Source organism: Physcomitrium patens, chromosome 16, assembly GCF_059467195.1.
Source record: "Physcomitrium patens ecotype Gransden chromosome 16, ASM5946719v1, whole genome shotgun sequence".
NCBI lineage: Eukaryota > Viridiplantae > Streptophyta > Bryopsida > Funariales > Funariaceae > Physcomitrium > Physcomitrium patens.
In genome coordinates this window covers 11,339,753-11,359,639 of record NC_143425.1, presented here as the reverse complement: position 1 = coordinate 11,359,639, position 19,887 = coordinate 11,339,753, and the positions used below count along the sequence as shown (strand labels likewise).

General features: G+C 42.8%; 2 protein-coding genes across 3 annotated transcripts; both read right to left on the bottom strand.

The window, feature by feature from the left end:
- Positions 1–8,610: 8,610 nt before the first annotated feature.
- On the bottom strand, positions 8,611–14,738 carry LOC112293703 (uncharacterized). The gene is made up of 15 exons (XM_090256989.1): positions 14,302–14,738; positions 13,645–13,885; positions 13,239–13,325; positions 12,711–12,795; positions 12,421–12,490; positions 11,982–12,024; positions 11,381–11,552; positions 11,149–11,247; positions 10,735–10,815; positions 10,474–10,609; positions 10,120–10,345; positions 9,695–9,918; positions 9,482–9,541; positions 9,291–9,318; positions 8,611–9,045 (listed from the first exon to the last, which is right to left on the bottom strand). The coding sequence occupies exons 1-15, from the start codon at positions 14,434–14,436 to the stop codon at positions 8,891–8,893; spliced, it is 1,842 nt and encodes a 613-aa protein (XP_090113115.1). The 5' UTR covers positions 14,437–14,738; the 3' UTR covers positions 8,611–8,890.
- Positions 14,739–16,414: 1,676 nt separating this feature from the next.
- LOC112293756 (DNA polymerase epsilon subunit B) lies at positions 16,415–19,521 on the bottom strand. Of its 2 annotated transcripts, none has more exons than XM_024543564.3 (2): positions 16,997–19,371; positions 16,415–16,795 (listed from the first exon to the last, which is right to left on the bottom strand). In XM_024543564.3, the coding sequence occupies exon 1, from the start codon at positions 18,972–18,974 to the stop codon at positions 17,403–17,405; it is 1,572 nt and encodes a 523-aa protein (XP_024399332.1). In that variant the 5' UTR covers positions 18,975–19,371; the 3' UTR covers positions 16,415–16,795; positions 16,997–17,402. The 2 variants fall into 2 exon arrangements, with proteins under 2 accessions (XP_024399332.1, XP_024399331.1); XM_024543563.3 differs by having other exon boundaries at positions 16,446–16,800; positions 16,997–19,521.
- Between the last annotated feature and the right edge of the window lie 366 nt (positions 19,522–19,887).

Genomic DNA, 19,887 nt, shown 5'->3' with positions numbered 1-19,887 from the left:
GCAGTAGCAGAGCCAATAGGTAGCACAGATGAGAGGACACCACATGAACAGCTACCAGCACAGGGAGCCGTCAGAAGTCGGCGGGCGCTTAACACTTATTCGAATATCATACAAGGATCCGAATCACAGGAATTCAGGGATGCGCCCAAGGATAACCTGCACACCCTCAAGAATCCCAAGGACCGCCAACCGGAGAGACTTCTCCAGTCACAAGAAGCGGCCCGGACAACCGGAACGCCAGCATACTGGATAAGCACAAGCACACAGGTAAGTGCGGAAACCCCTCCTCATTTAACTGCTTCACAGGAGGATGCAGAATGTAGTACACCGGACCAGGACAACCGGTCTACAGGGATTCAATATTACTCACGAACGGCAAATGCAATATTCCCCCTGAACAAGGAGGAGGGAGAACTTTTGGAACCCCAAGGAGATTCAGACCTAGAAATATTCCAGGCTATTAGGAACCAAGTACAGAATCGAAGGCGAACTGGACAACAACTCTTAAGTAAGTACCCACACCTGGGACTGTCCTTTACCAACTCAGAATATGAAGAAATAGCAGCGTTGGTGACAAGAGTAGCCCCAGATTTAACAAGATATATTCAAACATACTACCCGGGCCCTCATAGCGAAACAATACCCATATCACAGAACAAAGACAATCCCAAAGAGGTACTCACACCCATCTTAGAGGAAACATGTACTAGACAGACCTCAACCACAGAGACACCAGAACAAGCCAATTTGGTACCCATTAGTTCACAAGAAAAGGAACGCCCCCCACCCGTGCGTATTACTATGACTGCAGACAGGGTGCAGACATACCAGGAAAAAATGAAAAATCTCACCAACTACATGGTCTTGGGACACATCTCGGGGCGCACACCCGGTGCCAGGAAATTATCCATGTGGGCCAAAGCAAAACTACACAGATCTTTCCATCAACTAACTATCCGATCCAACAACTACTTCGAAATCCAGTTCTCTCAGGAAGGTCGGATGAGTACGCTAGCGTCACAAGGTAGTACCTTAGAGGGGGGGGATATAACGTTTTACAGTTGGAGCCCATACTTCAATACAGATCACCCGCTCAATAAATCAGGACTAAAGATTGGAATCTGGGCACAAGTTAGAGAATTACCTCCATTTCTTCGAACCCAAGAGTTTCTGAGAATTTTAGCGAATTATTATTCGTAGATGATACGGACACATACCTTACCCGGCTATCAGGACCCAGAGTACGCATCCTTACGAGCAATGTAGAAGCCCTACCCCAATCCATAATTATTCCAAGACTAGACAATGAGGGAGAAATAGAATACTCCCTTGAATATAGCGGTCTTTCCACACAATGTAGTAGATGTCGATCGTTTGACCACTTGGTACAAAAATGCCAAGTAGCACAACGACCACCAACCAAAAGACAACACACAAAACGCACACAACGGAGCAATGGCAAGACACAGAATACTAACACAACGAGGGCTGTAGATGGGAACCCGACACCAACCTCACATACAAACCCACACAAGGGACCGAACACTAAACAGCCTACTTTCGTTTGGCAACCGAAACGGGATAAGCAGAGCAGCCAAACCTCTACAGATACACTCCAGGCAGGGACATATGGTTACAGAGCACCAGATCTACACAAAAACTTTTGGAGAGCTCTATCACCAAGCCAGATCTTGGAAACTAGAGCCTCTGCAGTAATAGTCACGGGATTCTACAGAGAGAACAAAAACCTCCTAGAGGTACTCATCGAGACCGAGGGCACCCAAAAGAAACCGGGAAACATGTTCACGCTGACACATGGACAAGGGGAAAAGGAATGGACCCAACTATCGGCTCGTACTCATGTCGTCAATGAGACCATGCTTCACATACGAGGACAAGTCGTGTTGAAACAAAAACATGTCAACCCACTCCGGGTGTGGGAGGACGCGTGCTGGCTCTTCACATGGTCAAAATCAACTACACACCCACCTCAATGCACAATCACAGCTTTAATCAAATACGATGAGGAAGTCTGTGCACCACGTAGCAGCACCAGGCAACAGTGGGAAGTACTCCCCAAGAACATACAGGATGACCTCAGGCGATTCACACAGGACAAAACACAAACCTGGGACTTAGATTCAAACGAACTACCAGTCTTCATGGGCTATAGTTTCCCAGGGGCTGCAACGTCACAGCAAAATACTACTATACTGATTCATAAAGATGATATAGAAGGGAAGTCCGCAATCCCACAACCGGACGTGATAGATGAATAACCACCTTACTCTCACGTCGCTAAACGTACAAGGACTAGGACGCGACATCATTGGAGTCCGTAAGCGACGTGAGATACGAGATTTCTTCCAGAAATCTCAACCCAAACCAGAAATAATTCTGGTCCAAGAGCACAAGTTATCACTAGAAGAAGGGAAGAGGCACACAAAACAGATTGAATTTGCAAGAGGCGTCTCTCTCTGGAACGAGGCAACCTACTGCGCTCAAAAGGATAGCTTTAAGGGGGGCACGGGGATACTATTATCAGAAAAAATAGCAAGCCTCATCTGCGAACATGGGGTCATAATGAAAGGAAGGGTTCAGTACGTTACCCTCCAATGGACATCCCTTCTGAAAATAGGGATTATAAATGTTTATGCATTCAACTATACTGGATCTCGATCAAGGTTATGGACTAAAATACGACACTATCCACTGCCTGAAGCCCACTGGATCCTAGGTGGAGACTTCAATATGATAGATCAATTAGAGGATAAACAGGGAGGGCAAGACACCATCGGCCGTGGCCAAAGAGAACAAGTAGCCTGGGGGGACTTGCAGGTACACCTAGGCCTTCAGGATAGTTTTAGAGCGGACGAATTTAGGAAACTATCCACGAAGAAGTTCTCCTGGAATAATAGACGTAATGCCCCAGGAATGATCTGTTCCCGCTTAGATAGATTTTACTTAAACCATACTCTTATACAACTTGGAGGGCAGACTGCCATCTGGCCTTCCCTTACGCACGTCTCAGACCACGCACCTGTAGTCTTAAAAATTCATCAGAAAAACTTTAGAACACAAAACCAACCGGCCTTCAATAGGCATCTATTGGAAGATGACAACGAAAAGACATTGTTGCTGGCAGAATGGAATAGGGCTATGACACTGAACTCGGACAAAACTTGGAATGCTCGGTTCGTCGAGGGACTGAAAACGCTTAAATACTACAGCGATCAAAAAACATCAGCCTACCGAGCACAACGCAGTGAAGCCTTCACAGCACAACTAACACCAGTAATCGAAGCCGAACAAGCCCTACAACACAACTGGAATGACCAGTGGGTTAGGGACACCCTTAACTTAGCACAAATAGAACTCCATATGCAACGTCAAAAACTGCTAGAATCCAAGCATGACAGACATATGTCTGAATGGACACGCATTGGTGATCGATGCAACCGGGAATTTTTCGAATTCCATACGGGATATAAGAAACCGACCTTGATTAGTGAACTCATAGACGACGGAAGATCACTCACCAACCAAGAGGAGATGCAACGTTATGTTGACTCCTTTTACATCCGACTCTACACGCGAGACGACATAGTAGAGGCCAATCAACAAGCTAGATTAGACTGCCTCAAAAGCGTCCCCAGGTGTGTCACAGAAGACCAAGGAAGGAAACTCACACAGTGCCCCACGCTACAAGAGGTATATGACGCCGTCAAGGGTCTCCCCACCGGAAAAGCCCCCGGAATCGACGGAGTCCCTATCGAATTCTTTAAAACTTTCATAGAAGAACTAGGGCGAGATCTCCTCGGACTAATCAAGGAAATATTCGAAACCAAAAAGTTATGCCGCACGTTAAATACAAGTAAGATCAGCTTGCTCCCAAAGGGAGGTGAGTTGGTATTTCTGAATAATTTCCGACCCATCTCCATACTTGGTGCAGTGTATAAAATAGTGGCCAAGCTGATAGCTAATAGAATGATTCCCTATCTCCCTACCTGGATACGAAGCTCTCAGACTGCATTTGTACCGGGACGCTGCATCTTCGACAACATCTTTATGGCCCAATCCTCAATAGACTGGGCTTTAGAAAGCAACCAAGATCTCATCCTCCTGCTCCTAGACTTTGAAAAAGCCTATGATAGGATAAGCTGGAATTTCTTGAGAGAAACCATGTTACACATGGGATTTCCCACTGATTGGGTCGAACTAGTTATGACATTATACTCTGAGGCCTCCGCTAGAACTATGCTAAACGGGGTACCTGGGGAGCAGTTTTCTCTACAACGTTCTGTGAGACAAGGGTGCCCGTTGGCACCCTATCTATACCTTCTTGTCGGAGATGTGTTAGGGCACATGCTCTCGGATCCTGATCGATCCTTGGTAGGATTCACTCTACCAGATGGTAAAACAACAACAAATCAAATGTATGCTGATGACTTGGCACTATACATCCACGGAACAGAGCATAATATAGATACTGCCATGGGTATACTGAATATCTACTGCAAGGGGAGTGGCGCTAAAATAAACTGGAATAAATCATATGGTATCTGGTCATCAAGACAACCCCGCTTGTGGCAGTGGCTACTAGATCCGGGTCTTAACTGGCTACCACCTGGCTCTACCACCAAATACCTTGGATTTCCAATTGGGGCCCTAGCACCGACAGAAGTCATCGCTAATAAAGTGATCCAAAGGTTGACTGCAGGCCTATCCGTCTGGGAATCGAAAAACCTATCCCTGGCCGGAAGGTTCATGATTGCAAACCAGTCAATATTAGCCATAATCTGGTTTCTGTGCTCATGTTCAGCAACCTCAAATACTACCTTCAAAACGATTAGAGCTCTCACGCGGAACTTCATCTGGGGGGCCAAGCTGGGTAAGAAAACGAGGGCAAAGCTAAGCTGGACACTCTTGATTCAAACAATAGCCTCGAGAGGGGTTAAAATACTAGATCCGAAACTTCAAACCCAAGCGCTAATGACAAAATTAGTAGTTCGAAGTCTTCAACCAGGATACGAACCGTGGAAAGTCTTTGCGAGACACAATCTAGGACGTACAAAACCCACAGGGGCGGGAAGATGGCCCAGACACATACATTGGATCAACGCAAGCCGAACAGCACCTGTAAGATCCACCCCGCTATGGCGAGCAACGTTTCAATCTTGGAATTCAACTAAATCCGGCCTGCAACAGATTGCCCCAATCCATCCAACGGAGGTCCTTAGACAGCCGCTATTTGGAAATACATTGATTAGACAAGCTTCTGGCACCCTCTTTGGCATTGAAGCAAATTCTAGATTTTATACATGGGCGAAGAGAGGTGTTTTTCAGATTAAAGACGTGGTATTTCAGCCAACCGGACGATGGCACACGGAAAACTTCATCAAGTCAGCTACAGGCTCACGCACAACAGCAACACAATGGGCAGCACTTAAACGGGCTATTCCTTGGGACCCTCCTTCTCAGATTCCTCTAAAAACAGGCGAGTGGATAACACTCACAACCTCGAGTATACATACCATATACCATACACAAAAAACAGACGGAAGAGAGTGGCTATGTAAAGTCTATATTGTCCTACCTTCAGAGGAAATCAAACCCATTGACAATCAACTACAACTACTACCACGAGGTAACCACCAGCATGTCAGAATCATTCGAACAATGGGAGCTAAATGTGGTGTGTTATCATATAATCCAGAAACTGTGACTGAAGATGAAAGATTATGGCTCTTCGGTACAGTTCCTATTAGTCAACTAGGGTGGGACCCTAGGGACTGGCAATGGGCCAGATTGGGATGCCTCGAACCTTGCAATTTCTTTCAATATACAACCAAGCGGGGATATCGAGAGGCTCTTAGGAAAACAAGCAAATAAATGCGTGGTCTCAAAGAATTGGAGGCACAGGGTTACTCATCTAAACAGCAACGACAACTCACACAACGGATATGGCACCCATGGATACCTCGCAAGATAGCGGCCATGCAATGGCTGCACCTTGCGGGAGGCTTACCAATAGGAGAATGGAGAGCTAAAGCTTCATCAGCAAATACATGTAGACAATGTCACTCCGACGAAACAGAAACAAGTGAACACACATTATTCAAGTGCCCAAGGGTTGCACCTACATGGCAGTACCTCAAAACACTTAGATCCCAAAGCCACCTCCCAGATGACTACTCACAATGGAATAACATCCGATTTGGTTTACTAAATCTACCTAGTAACACAGACATTGCTCAGACATCTGCATGGGATGCAGGAGCTAAGATACAAGTTAACGATAATACACCATGGGATATACTACGAGCTAGTCTTAACTGGAATATTTGGGTTCAAAAGTGTGAAGAAGAACTGAACGGCCATCCGTTTTCGCTCGGCAAAGTTTTGTTCTACTCGTGGAAAACAGTAATCCATGTTGGTGCAGAGGTATGGCGTAGCATTTTCAGACATAAACGTAGCCAAGACAAGATCACCGAGCTAACAACCCTTTTCAACACGGTCTGGACTCAGCAAGGAGTTTTTGCCACAGCTGGTAATCCACCGAACTGGAAATGGCTTCCACCATCCGCCTTTCTTCCACATGACCTAGCACAAGCTGTCCTTCAAATGCCATTAAGGCCAAGGCAACCGATCTCATCTGATGAGACAGCAAGCTCGAACTCTAGCAGAGGGTTATCCTTGGCTATAGATGATCTTTTTGATGAGGTCGACAGAGGCATATACGAACAACAACCCAGCTACACTACTCCGACACAAACATCCCCCTCCTCCCGAATCGAAGACACCATCGAACAAGCAGAGGTCATTGAAGCAATTCCGATGGAGATGGCCAGTAGTCTACAGTCAACACAATTGACAATAAACGATAACCTACACCAGACCCAATTTAACGAAGAAGAAATGGAAAGAGAGGTCGAAGAGATACTAACAAATATGGAATACGAACGACTCGATCAACCTCCAGACTCACCTCAAACGACTCAACGCCAACAAAGAATTAACGAAGCTAGACAGAGATGGTATGATGCAGTGCCATATGGACCAGAAGATCTCATCCACCTAGTAGACTCAGCACGACGAAACTCATCGTTCCGAGGTAGCATTACTGCCCTAGAAATTTATGCAGCCACAGGTCAGCACTTGCATGGCGAAACCTTTCAAAGATGGATGGCAGACGGACGTCACTACTTCGACCTAGGACCAAGACACCCAAGATGAAGACACAAATCTATACAGAGTAAGTTACTAGTAAAACCTAAGGTAACACCGTTTTCAATTAGTACCAGATTACCAATCTTGGAAGATATATGAATAGGCATGCAACGGATCTAAATCCTAGGAATGGCATATGGCGACAAGAACCAATCGTAAGATTACACGTGCTAAGACCCTTATGTAATGCACTTTAGTGCTTGTTTTTAACCCCGGTGGGGATTTCACGGTTAGGATACTCGGCTCTCACCCGAGCGACCCGGGTTCGAATCCCGGCAACGGAACCTCCCGTGTGATGTAATCTCTCTGTACCCTTTTCGGGTTCGAGTCCCGGCAACGGAACCTCCCGAGTGATGTAATTCTCTCTGTACCCTTTTCTGTGTTCCCTGAAGGAGTCAGGGAATGACAGCCGTGTGTTGTTTTATTCTTTGTCCTCTCTGCCAGGTCTCTCTTTCTCGTCGTTGCAGTCCTCCCGGCGAGAACCGAAGCCAGGGAGTGACATCCGCAGACGGAAAGAGTGCCCTTATAACCTTCGCAACCTCACCCCACTTTGGCTCTCATCAGCGCCCAAGTCATGGAACTGACACCATCACTCATAAAATAAATAAAAATCCAATCCTCCAAACAATACAAAAAATATTTGTGTACACAGTACAATACAAAATTGAGACAATATATGCTCCAATCATCAACCACATGCAAATATTGACAATAAGTTAACTTGGTCACAAATGGCAGAGAAAATGCTAGTTTCAACCAAACCTACGAGGGCAAACCATCTTAATTAACATTTCTAAATACCCCACAATTCACATATACCAGTGGTGCACCAACAAACTCCTCTCTTGATCCAAAGATCCAAAACCCTGTGGTCAAGCTTGAGCTTGGTAAGATCATCTCACCTCAGGCACTCACATCAAATTTTGCACAGCAAAGATTCACATAGATTCACATGTCAGAAGCAAAAATTTGAAGATTTTTTTTGACAATTAGGAGCTATTAGAGAGGATAGAAGTGCAGAGATGCATGTGGGTTGAATGCTAGAACAAGTTCAACAGCACCCACCAATATGATGTAAGAAGCCTACCTGAAGAGAAAAAGGTAATTGACCAAAAGGCTCACCAAGGACGCCCACATTCCATGGGCATTTCAAAGCTTCCAGAGAGCCCTTCGTAGCGAGGCCCCACTCATATGAAAACATGGAGTGTCTTGTCGTGACCATCTTCAACTGGGTGCTAGATTCATATGTCTACTGCTCAAGGTGATTCTGTCAGAAATTAAGGTTGTTGAGGCACCTTCTTAATTTATTACACCCATCTTGCATGAGAGAAGCTCAACATCCCAACCCTATCCAGTACGACATGCATGCACAAATTGTAGTTCTGTACGATTCAGAAGCGGTACCATTTCCAAGGAGTAATACAAGTTTAGCCTGTTGGCTTCGGCAATCACCTGATTTCTCCGAGATGATTCACCTGTACTAAGTCTGGTGCCATCACTTGAAAAAGAACCAATAATGATGCCAAAGTGCCACAAACCATTCACATACTAATTGGGATATAATAAAAAGAACTAACTAGGTAGTTAAAAAGAACCCTTATGATTGTAAACTAATTGCAGATAAGAGGACATCTTGATGCAATGACAATAGTTTGCGATACTAGTTCTCATCGTCATCGTCCTCCTCATCTGCTACCTCATAAATGGCATACTCAGCATCATCATCAGCTCCACCATGGCCTTCTACTTCTCCATAGCCTTGGCCAAATGGAAATTTCTTAAGAAGCTCTTGAAGAAAACCATCGGGCATTTTATCTGTCGATGACACGGTTTCATTGGAGTCGGAAGATGTAGACATTGATGCAAGTAATAATGGGTACGAAATTGTCATATAATTGCAATCCAGGAAATGGGTAAAACATATGCAAACGGGTGCGACATAAAAAAGAAGATGGAGAAAGATAAGGTTTGAAATCAAGGTCAAGAAATGTGATGTTTACTAATGAATGGTAATACCAGGAGCGTCATAGAACCAACAGCTTTGACGTAAAAAGACATACCTGATCTATCGTCCCCTAAGACTCCATCCTGCATACGCAAGCTCGAATAGCTTAGGTAACAACAAATTGGGGAAGCAGATGTCGAAAGTAGAACAGAAAATGTACATGCAGAGGTTACCAGAGACCAGCCTTCAGATACCTATACTAGGTGTCTAACAACAAAACACGCAAAATTCCTGATAAAGATATACCTGAGGCTCTGGAGGCATTTCAATGTCATCATCGTCTTCCTCTTCTTCTTCCTCTTCATCCTACATGCCAAGCATTCATCAGCAATTAAGCACAACAACTCTTACAAGAGCATCACTATTCGTTTACTAGGACTTCTCTAGTAGAAAAATATCATCAGACGAGTATTGAGGCTCCTGAAAAGAGCCAACTGCGGATTGATATCATCAGCGAACCTCTTCTTCATCGGACTCTTCCTCCTCTTCCTCCTCTACTTGTAACTCTGCAGCAGCAGCAGCAGCTGCAGCATCCTCTGCCTCTAAATCTTCTTCAGCTTCAACTGTGGGAAGATCGGCCTCACTTTCAATCTCAGCTACCGGTTCCTCCTGATAAGGGTCTTCAGAAGGTAAAGGCGTGAAATTAAGTTCAGAAAGCGTTTGTATACCAACTCCTGCATGCTCTGAACCCAACAAAAACATAACTTAGCAAAAATTTTGATCACTATTGCACAACAATCGAATAATAATAAATTGTGCGATGAAGAGAAACTGGTACAGGCACAAACACAATTATGAGGACACAACACAAGATCTTACACTTGAAAGCTGGATATCGAAGCACCAGGTATCTGCAAGGGTTTATACTGGATTGTGTTAAGTACCTGTTACAATGATAGTAGGCTCTGACGCAGGGACTTCGTTATGATGAGGTACTTCAGCATTGTTAGGGATTTCGTCATCGCCTTTCCAGGTAACAGTCTTCGAAGATATGCGTTGTAGGCTTTGTATTTCTCGTGCAAGCTCAGCAGGCATGAGGTCCAAGAAGCGGACTCGAATATGATGTCGCAATCTCTCCAATGTGGATCGACGATACCATCCTGTATACTCCTGAAAAGCCACAAATGTAATAATAATCAACAAGTAACAGAGCTGTCCTAAAAGTCACGTTAGAATTTTAATGTCATCAGATAAAAGAATACACAACATCGACTTGAAGGGACGTGGAGCGGACGTACACTACAAGAGGTTCTCTCTGGAGGTTTTCGTATTTGTTCTTGAATAAAATCGTCTTGTAGATCAAACAGTTGTACGAAAGAGAACTTTTTCGAAGGTGCTGCTTTAAAAGTGCAAATATCCCTCCATGCAGGTCCACTGCCCAAATTCATGCAACTATAAGGCACTCTACTCCAATAATGAAAAACAGTTGCAACGTTTCTGCCTCCTCACAATCATCTCAAGCAATGAATCAAAATCAAATTAATGGAAGAAGCACAAACCTATCTTTAGCACTTGAGCGCTCAGGACCACTACTACCGTCTCTTAAAGTGCGAGGTATTCGAAAATCCATCATCTGATACCTGAACAACATAAGGGCATATATGTTACTCCAAAGATCGAAAGTTCACTGGAGGACCCTGTCACTGTCTAAAATGGTATGTGATTCGCAAAGGTTCTACATGTAATTCCAATCAGAACCTCAAGTGGAACTTCAAACCCCACGATTGTTCATGAGTAGTAGTCATCCTACAACGAACAGGTTCTGGGCACGCATTAAGAAGACAAATTCCCAGATTCAGAGTATGTCACCTAATCAAGACCTGAACAGCCTTCAATATCGCATTGCTCGTAGGGAAAATAACTGAAAAATAAAAAGCATTGTGCATGATTTAAGCCATGGGTACAAAACATACATACGAGACTCTGGAGCATTTCGAGGGTCATATCCATTCCTAATCCATAGTGTTCGAAAGGGACCATAGCCGAAGTAATATCCTGTTCTGAACAGCAACCTGCACTAGAATAACACCATCAGAACAAAGAGTTGATGCTCTCATCTACCAGTTTACTCTAAAACGGCAAGCACGACCTCTGGGGGGGGGGGGGGGGGGGGTTAGCTTCGAAAAATGTGCCAAGGAGGCGCACCTTTTTACATGAGCATCCGTAATAACTACCCCTAAATCAGCCAGGCGGTCAAGGAGAGTGAGCTTTGCCCAAATTGGCCGCTCCTCAAAAAGTCGTACGGTAGCTGCTGTCAGATTGTACTCCAAGGTTTGTTTGACAAGCTCATCCTCCCACCTTGTTATTGCTGGAACTTGTATTGACAGAGTTAAGGTGAATACGATTCGATTTAGGATCATCACACCTATTCATTGCTAAATTCTTCAACCCTCGAAAGAACAGGCGCTTCTAATATGCACGCAATCAAAATATGAGCTCCGCAACCGCATATACAGGTTAAACTACAAAATCAGTATCCTTACAAGCAACACCCACAGCACAAGGTATCGTCTTCATCACTTCGTCTAAACTTGTAAAAACACAAGAACCTTACATCAGAAGGAATCGATACACAATGAAGCCACAAATCAGTAAGACCCAACAATAGTGCAATAATGTATGACATCATGTTCTCAACGCAGCAACAACCATCACACAGAAGTCAGCAAAAAGAGCAAGATTGGACTGCTCAAGTGGTACTTGAGACAGTCTGTCAGAAATAATGTAGTCTCGTCTGTGAGGATATCTGGGATCTTGAAGTCCACAGCAAAGCAAGGCATTGAATTTGCCTGCATGCAGGTGTCGCAACAACAAATTAGTTTATCAGAAAATCTTATCATTTCCAAATTGTTTTAGTGTTTCTTGCGGAAATGAGACAGTTGAGAATCATTTGAGGATGTGTTGAGCATACTCTTTTCTTACTTTCAAGCCTAATTTCTGTAAGTATTCTTAGCTAGATGAAGAAGATTCTGAGTTTGTTTGATTCAAAAGGGATAACATTCTGTTAATTTGCAATATTAACTGTTGATACCAGCAAAAAAGAGCTCAGCGGCTTAGAAGTCTAAAATCGCAAAGAGTAAAACATAGGAGTGGCTGTAACTTTCACTACGTATTCTGCAAATGTAGATCAGGACAAGTACTTGGTTGGTCCAGATCTAAGCGAGACTATCAAACTAATCACATACCTCCATGTGTGCTGTATCAGTTTTGTTCTTCCTTTTCAACTTTTTGCTGACGAAATCTGACGGGCGCATTCTTCAAAGGTAGCAGAAACACGAACCTCAAGTTTAGTGAAAACTTGGACAATACAATCAACGTTCTCTACATTTCTGCAACTCAGAGTCATTACAGCAAACAAGATGTAAATTTCTTCCGATGCAAATGCATAGAACCTCGCAGAGGAAGATGAAACCGACCGAAGAATTATTGTTCATGCAATTTTTTTGATTGGATAGGAAAGGTAAGAATTATGTACACAGTCTCCTCAGGCATGTCCTTGATAGAAAAGAGGGGCGGTACGAGCATCATAAGTTCATCCTGTTCCACATCCATCAAATTCCCTGGATAGAAGGATCAACTTAATTTCTTCCTAACAAAAACACTACCATTTTCACAGCTTAGAGCATGATCCAAATAGTAATAAAATCGTATTAATAAAAATAGATATATGTACAAGTTACACAATCACTTACTGGGATGTGTATTCCCAGACGCACATGCTAGTGTGTAGGAAGAATCCAAAGTCAGAGAGTGAAACCAGCATTCTTTAATGGATACTGCCATGCACACTTATACTAGGCGAAGAAAAAAACGAACTGATCTAATTACTAACGTCGATTATGAGTAGAGTTACAATCCCAAAACATACATTGATGAAAAGCACCATATTTCTAAGCTTTGTGAACGAGGAATTGGAACTCTTGTAGATGGAATATAACCTGCACAATTGTAACTGTTGAAAAAGATAACGCCAACTTTTGAACATGAAGGCGAGAATACTCACCTAGCCCTTGCATCTCACGCTGACGTTTCTGACGCTTTCTGGCAGCATCCGCATGTACCGCTAATACATACTGGTAGTCCGCCATGCCTACACAGTAAAGTTTTATATATTCATAGAGCTAACCATATTAGGAATTTCCAATACTCCGTCAAACGAATGAAACTAGCAACAAACTGCATCTGCAGAAAGCGAGATGATGGCAAGTCTCCATCAATCTTTATATTTCGGATTGGGTTCTGCGATGATAACAGGTAAGACTAAATCCCAGCTGCAGCTAAGAAGCATAATAGATACATTCACTGAGTTGCTATTGCAATTTTGTATCGTTAGTTTGTAGTACCACATCTAACAAATGATAGCCTGCACACCCTACACAACCATAAGAAATAGCTCAACTTAGACTTACCATCAAAATTATATGTGTGCTCTATTCTCGCAACGATGTCTGCCCTTGTTTCGAACTCCTCTGCATTATCTTCCACGTTTATGCCACTAGCTTCGTCAATTTGAGGCAGATTATTACGACGTTTCCTTCTAATGCGCAACAAAAGATCAGAGCTCTGAGATAATTCACCAAAAGCGGCATGTGCACAAGGGTCCTCTGGTCGAAACTTAAGCTCCAAATAGTTAGCCTCCGCCGAACGAGTCTGTTAAACGTGGCACAGTTAGTCGATAATACTAGAGTGAGCAGGATGTCTCCCTGTACAATATTTCAAATTGGATTTTGCTTTAAAAATCCAAATATTTGATGAGTTATTAAAAACAAAAAAATACAACTTCGAAATCCTAAGTGATAGTGTTCCAGCTACCGATCGCACAAACCTAGTGCATTTGAGGAAGAGAAATTTGTTCAACACTGGTACCTCGCGCCAGACAAAGGATGCAATCCTCTTGCTGAAATTCTAAATAAAGTGATCTTGCTTCTTTCTTTCCTTTATCTTTGTTATTGTTCTTATTATTATTAATATCTATTTATTTACTCATTCTTCTCTGACTCTTGCAGCATAGAAATTGCGAAAAATCGAACACTGTCCAGATCCTGCAACAATTCTTGAGAGCGTACCTCCGCAATGCGCGCTTCTCCACCAAGTGCCTGCGTAGCCCTCTGTAGCGAAGTAGGGTAACCAGGAAAATTCACTGCGAAAAAACGCTCTTCAGGCAGCAGCCCGCTGGCACTGCCTCCTATAATGACTCCCATCCTCCCTTCTGTCCAGTTTTCGTCAACTTCTCCAAGTCTCCAAGCAACTACATTACTTCAAAAGCTTCCAACTCTGGTACACGCCCTCGACATCCCACTGAAGTCTTCGTCCTTCCACAACAATAATACGACACGCCGTCGCTTCTAATCAATCATCTTTGAAAGATTATGTTAAGAAAAACAAAAAAATGAAAAAATGAAAAAGGAGTGAGCGGCGCTATCGTCATGTGAGGAGAACAGGTGAGTTTAAATTGGCCAGATCATTCGCCATAGCCACGAAGGAAAATGAAACGATGGTCATAAAATGCCTTCGTCAGGGTTGCGGGAGTTGCTTCGGGAAGGCCTGAACAAATTTGCCGTGTTTCGGAGGAGGCTTGAGACTCGATGCGGATGAATGTAGATGAGAAAATCCTCTATGTTGCTGCTTAGAAACATTTTTCAAATTGTATCTTTACTTTTCATGGATACGGAAGTAGCATTTTACATCCTACATTTTAAATAACAAGAATTATAATACATTTGAAAAGCAAAATAAATAAATTATACTTTATCATATATATATATATATATATATATATATGGAAATATTAAAATGAACCAATGTTTTACTAAATCAACCCACTCTATTGTAATCATCATTATAAAAATGAATCATCTCCAAAAACCATCATTACAATTATAGCCCTCATCTCCATCCATCTTGTTCTCAAGCTCCGCTCCTTCCATTCCCAACCTTCTTCATGTCAACCTCCTTGTTCTCATCTGTTTCCAAATCTCATCATAACCCTCCTCATTCCCCATAATAGGTGGGTCATTTTAACATTTCCTTTATTTATATATATAATGCTAATAAAGACAATTCAAAAGACAATTAAATTAAGAAGTTAAAGATAGTTTTTAGCTATAAAGTATGAATGCAAGCAAGAAAATAGACAATTAGTAACAATATTTCAATGAATATTGAATAAAAAATACTAAAATATAACCACAAAATAGCAATTAGAAATAATAATGGAGTAACAAGGAACAAAGGCAAGTAGGTTGAACTTAGAAAGAGAGAATACAAACTAAAGAAAGAAAGCATTAAATAAATAAATAAATGTAACAACTTAGAAACAACATTACTAAAATAAATAGAGAAACCATCACAAGGAAAGATTAGACAAGCAACAACTAAAAAAAACAGGCAATTGAGGACAAATAAATATGTCTATAGCTTCTTTAAAGTAAAGCACGACCAAACTTTTACATATTATCTACACTTTGAAGAAGCTAAAGAAACAATGCAGCCTTAATTACTATTCAATATTAAAAAATATCCATGGTATATCTTGTATAAGAAAACCTCTAATGTTTTTTTGTCAATTAAAAATATACAGGATTAAACATAGAAAATAAAAGTAAAAAGAACACATTATGCATTTTTAAATGGAACAAAATATTATTTTATCCTACTCATACTCTTTCTTTCTTATTTATCATTTTTTTTTCCTCTGTTTCATCTCAACACAACATACTTCAACTCTATAATCCAATCTACTTACAAATTGGCATATCTGCATCACTCATTTCAAAACAAATAAATGACTTTTTGGTTAAGACTTTTTATCTAACTACAATCAAATCATGGAGTGAAAAAAACCCAACCTACCTGAGATACATTTTTATTTCAATGTTTCCACCGAGGTCCCATAAAAGACATAAATAAATCTCATGTAATACATAAAAAAGTCTATGCAGGATTCTTTTTGAAACAGAAATTATTGTTTTAAAAATCCGTATTAGGATTTCTAGCTAAAGTATCTATGGTAACTCTAAGAAATATTAAGCAGATATCCCACAATTGCACATATTAACATGATATAACAGCTTGTGATAAAGTTACTTTCTAGTAATTTAAAGTCAAAGCCTTGTTTGCTTTTCACAGTGTTTTCTCATTTAAAAACTCCACTACACAAGCTACAATACATACTAGAAATTGTTGAAAAGGTCATTACTAATTACTCATATTCTTCGGGAACGATATTCATGACCCACTTTCATAATAGATGAGGGCTTCATCGACTGTGGAGTTTCCATATTCAAGTCACAAGTCACAATTTCCACTGCTAAAGAACAGCGTGTTTTATTATTTGCTAACTCAAGTAACTATGCTATCTTAAAAGCTTGTTAGCGAAGATATAACCCTGTAAGCAAAAGAGTAGCAAAACCAATACTCTACAGTTGAAAAGTCTTAGAATTATTTCAAACTTTTCAACTATTCATCCTCTATACTGAAAGACCGCTTGAGGGTGCAGACTCTGTATGATACACCTTCACTTCATGAACGTCGATTGCCTGCGATTGCAATTTTCACATACTGCTCTGGTACATGGGAAAACACACCAAGTCAGGAAAGAAGTTAAATCTACAAACAAATCAAATTCCAAGCTACAGTATTCCGACTAGCTTGTAAAGCTCCAAAGGTATGTAAGTCCTGATTAGTGAACTCCCATTTTGTACAATTTAAAAGTTTGACACATAATGAAAAGCTGAAATAGGAGATGGTATGATTCAACACCTGTCGTAGGGCGCCCAAAAGTTCCAGGCTATCTCACGGGATAATATTACTGATGATGCAAAGTTCTCAGGACTTGCATAATCCTAAGCATTGCAAATTCATCATCCTGACTTCGAAGATATAAACCCTTCCAGATATCTTAAGTACTGTGCGAGCCCCTCAGCATGATCAGATGATGTGCCACCAACAACTGTAGTGAAGTTTATTGTCTAGGCTTTTAATCAGCGTACCCCAAGATTCGAACCTGATTCGAACATAAGTCTCTTCGGTAAAGGATTCGAATCAAACCGCATCAAGAGCGCATTCGATATCACTACAGGATGTAAGTTCAAATGCTCATCCTGATCATTGAACTCACGATACACATGGTCTGACTGAGCCCAAAATACAGCATTAACAAGAATTATCACACAGCAGACACCTCCACTTCCCTGGTAGCCGGTCTGTACGCAATGAAAGTGCCATCGTTCGCAAAGGAACCAGGGTTGAAGCATGTAACACCCATGTAAGCAATCACATTCTGTGCTGCCCTATCTCCAAGAATGATTGTGTCTGGTGTGGGATAGAGGGACAAAGCATGATCAAAACTCCAATTGATGGGCTGGGTGGTGAGTGGTAGAGGACAGAGATGGTTCTGATGTAACATTGTCACTACCAGATGCTCAAAGGGGTCATTAGTTTCCTCCTCTGAAGGAGTGCAGATGCAAGAGCGACGCATTCGATATTGCAGATCCTCGCGAAACACGACGAGATCTTGCGCGTAGAAGCGGATGCGGCAAGGATTGCTGCCAAAAATGGCGTTAGGCACATGCTTGAGAACCTCTTTGGTGAAATATTTTGGCAAAGCAGGGCGTGGGAGAACATTCGATGGCCCTGGGTCACCCGGTCCTGGGACAAGCAAAAACTGGGAGCCATCTTTGATGCGAGGGTGGCTAGCAATGAGTGAGCCAAGACGCGAAAATTGTTCCCGAAGCTCAGCGAAATCATGCGAAGCCAAATTGCATGGGTAGGAGCAGAAATTCCCCAAAAGTACAAAGAGCGAGGGGACGACTTCCATAGATTCGTACCCGTCTAAGACCTCTTCCAGTTTCCCCATAGTTTCTTCGCTGTCAAGCCACACATCCGACAGAACAACAAACATATCGTTCACTGCCTGCTTCTCCAGTTTCTCTAACCGAACAAATTCTTCCATGGTCAACGGAGGCCCCGCGAGGAGACTGAGGCCCGCTGCACTCCGCAGTGAAGTTTGCCTCCTCTCCAAAGGAGGGAATCCCATCGTGTAAACCTTGAAAACTCCATTGACCAGCAACTCTCCCTCTGCTAGCACCACAGAATTTTCGGTAAAGAATCCTGCCGTGATCTTAGCCTCAGAGATATCCACAGGAACTACAGCGGACATATCCTCCAGATGGAAGCGCCCATCCTCCACCTGCAAAATCACACCCATCACCCACCGGTTCCCCGTACACCCCACCAACGATTGCAATGGCGTAATCTCACAGCTTCCGAATTGCGATGACACATGCCCTTCGAAAGCCGGCTTCGCAAAATACTTGTCCTTCAGTATACGCTGCTGCAGCAACAGGAATCTCTCTCGGTAAAACGAAGCCTTGGCTTGAGCTTCGCCATGGAGGGGGAAGTTACCAGGTTGGGTGTAGAGTATTTTTCGAGCAGGGTCGAAGCAAATCTTGGGTATATTAAAGGCATCCACGACTTGTAGAACACGCCGGCCTTGAGTATGATCGTCAAGGCCCTTCACCTCTGCAATAATGGTCTCCACAGTAGTCTTGTCCAGCATATTACTTTTCAAAGAAGGATGGTCATCAGTGCTTGCAAGCAACGACTCCAAGGCGTCGATAGGATCCAATGAAGACTGATATATGAAAGCCACCGCTGCCTTCAAAGCATCCAGCGTAAGCGTAAATCCCTTCATTCGAAACTTCTGCTGGACCGTCTTCATCCTCCGTTGCTGCTCCATTTTTCTCTTCTTTGCTTACAATCTCACCTTGGTTCTCTATACCTTCTCTATTCAATCCCGCTATTCAGCCCTAACTAGGTCTATTCCGAATGAATCCCACAACATTCCGCTCCGAATCACTCAAAAAAGTCTCTTCAGGTCCACCTCGAAAGAAAAAAGTGCCCAGAACCCAAACAATACACATTTGTAAACTTCGGCAACGCAACAATAGCACACACTAGCTGCGCACCGGAACGTGACATGCAGCACCTCCGACAAACGAAAACCACCCAAAAACCACCCACACGTAATCAAACCAAGTGGTTACAACCCCTTGCAACGACAAAAATAGCTAAAAACTAGAGACTAGATCACAGTGCAACAGACATCAACATCATGTTCGATCTTACACGACGACGGTGGAGAGATTGTGAACCCACAGACTTGAATTGAAAAACTCCCGCCCATTTCTGGAGCTCGTCGCTCACCGAAAAAGTGCGACGCTCTCGTTCATCCTTGGTCCGCGGGTATGGGAGCTTCGAAGGTTTCCCAGGGTCTGGTCCAAACCACTTGCACACTTCCATTAGAATTCAGAAAAAAACTGTATATTTCCCTGGACGGACCTGCACCCGTGAGACGCGAGCCGACCCTCAATAAACTCTAGCTTTTATGTTTACTACGAAAACTAAAAATACGAAATTTAGAAGTTGCTTCCAACGAGAGCTGAACCCAGGATATCCCGCTCAGAAGTCGGTGCTCCTGACATCTGAGCAGTAAGGGTTGGAGAGTTTGGGGGTATCGATCCCAACATATCTCAAACGCTATGTGAGCACTACACCATATTTACCAGATCTCTGTAACCGCGGCCGCCACCCTCTTCGGATGGCCCCTCATAACCGCGTACACAGTTTGGGCTTGTTTCCAACTTAACCCA

Bases quoted from the DNA above. Each gene is read 5' to 3' on its own strand.
- LOC112293703 (XM_090256989.1), bottom strand. From the start codon at position 14,436: ATGGGAGTCATTATAGGAGGCAGTGCCAGCGGGCTGCTGCCTGAAGAG. The intron at 9,542-9,694 runs GTTCGCTGATGA...CTTGGCATGTAG, and splicing joins AAGAGTCCGATGAAGAAGAG to GATGAAGAGGAAGAAGAAGA. The intron at 9,046-9,290 runs GTATGTCTTTTT...TGTCATCGACAG, and splicing joins CTTAGGGGACGATAGATCAG to ATAAAATGCCCGATGGTTTT.
- LOC112293756 (XM_024543563.3), bottom strand. From the start codon at position 18,974: ATGGAGCAGCAACGGAGGATGAAGACGGTCCAGCAGAAGTTTCGAATG.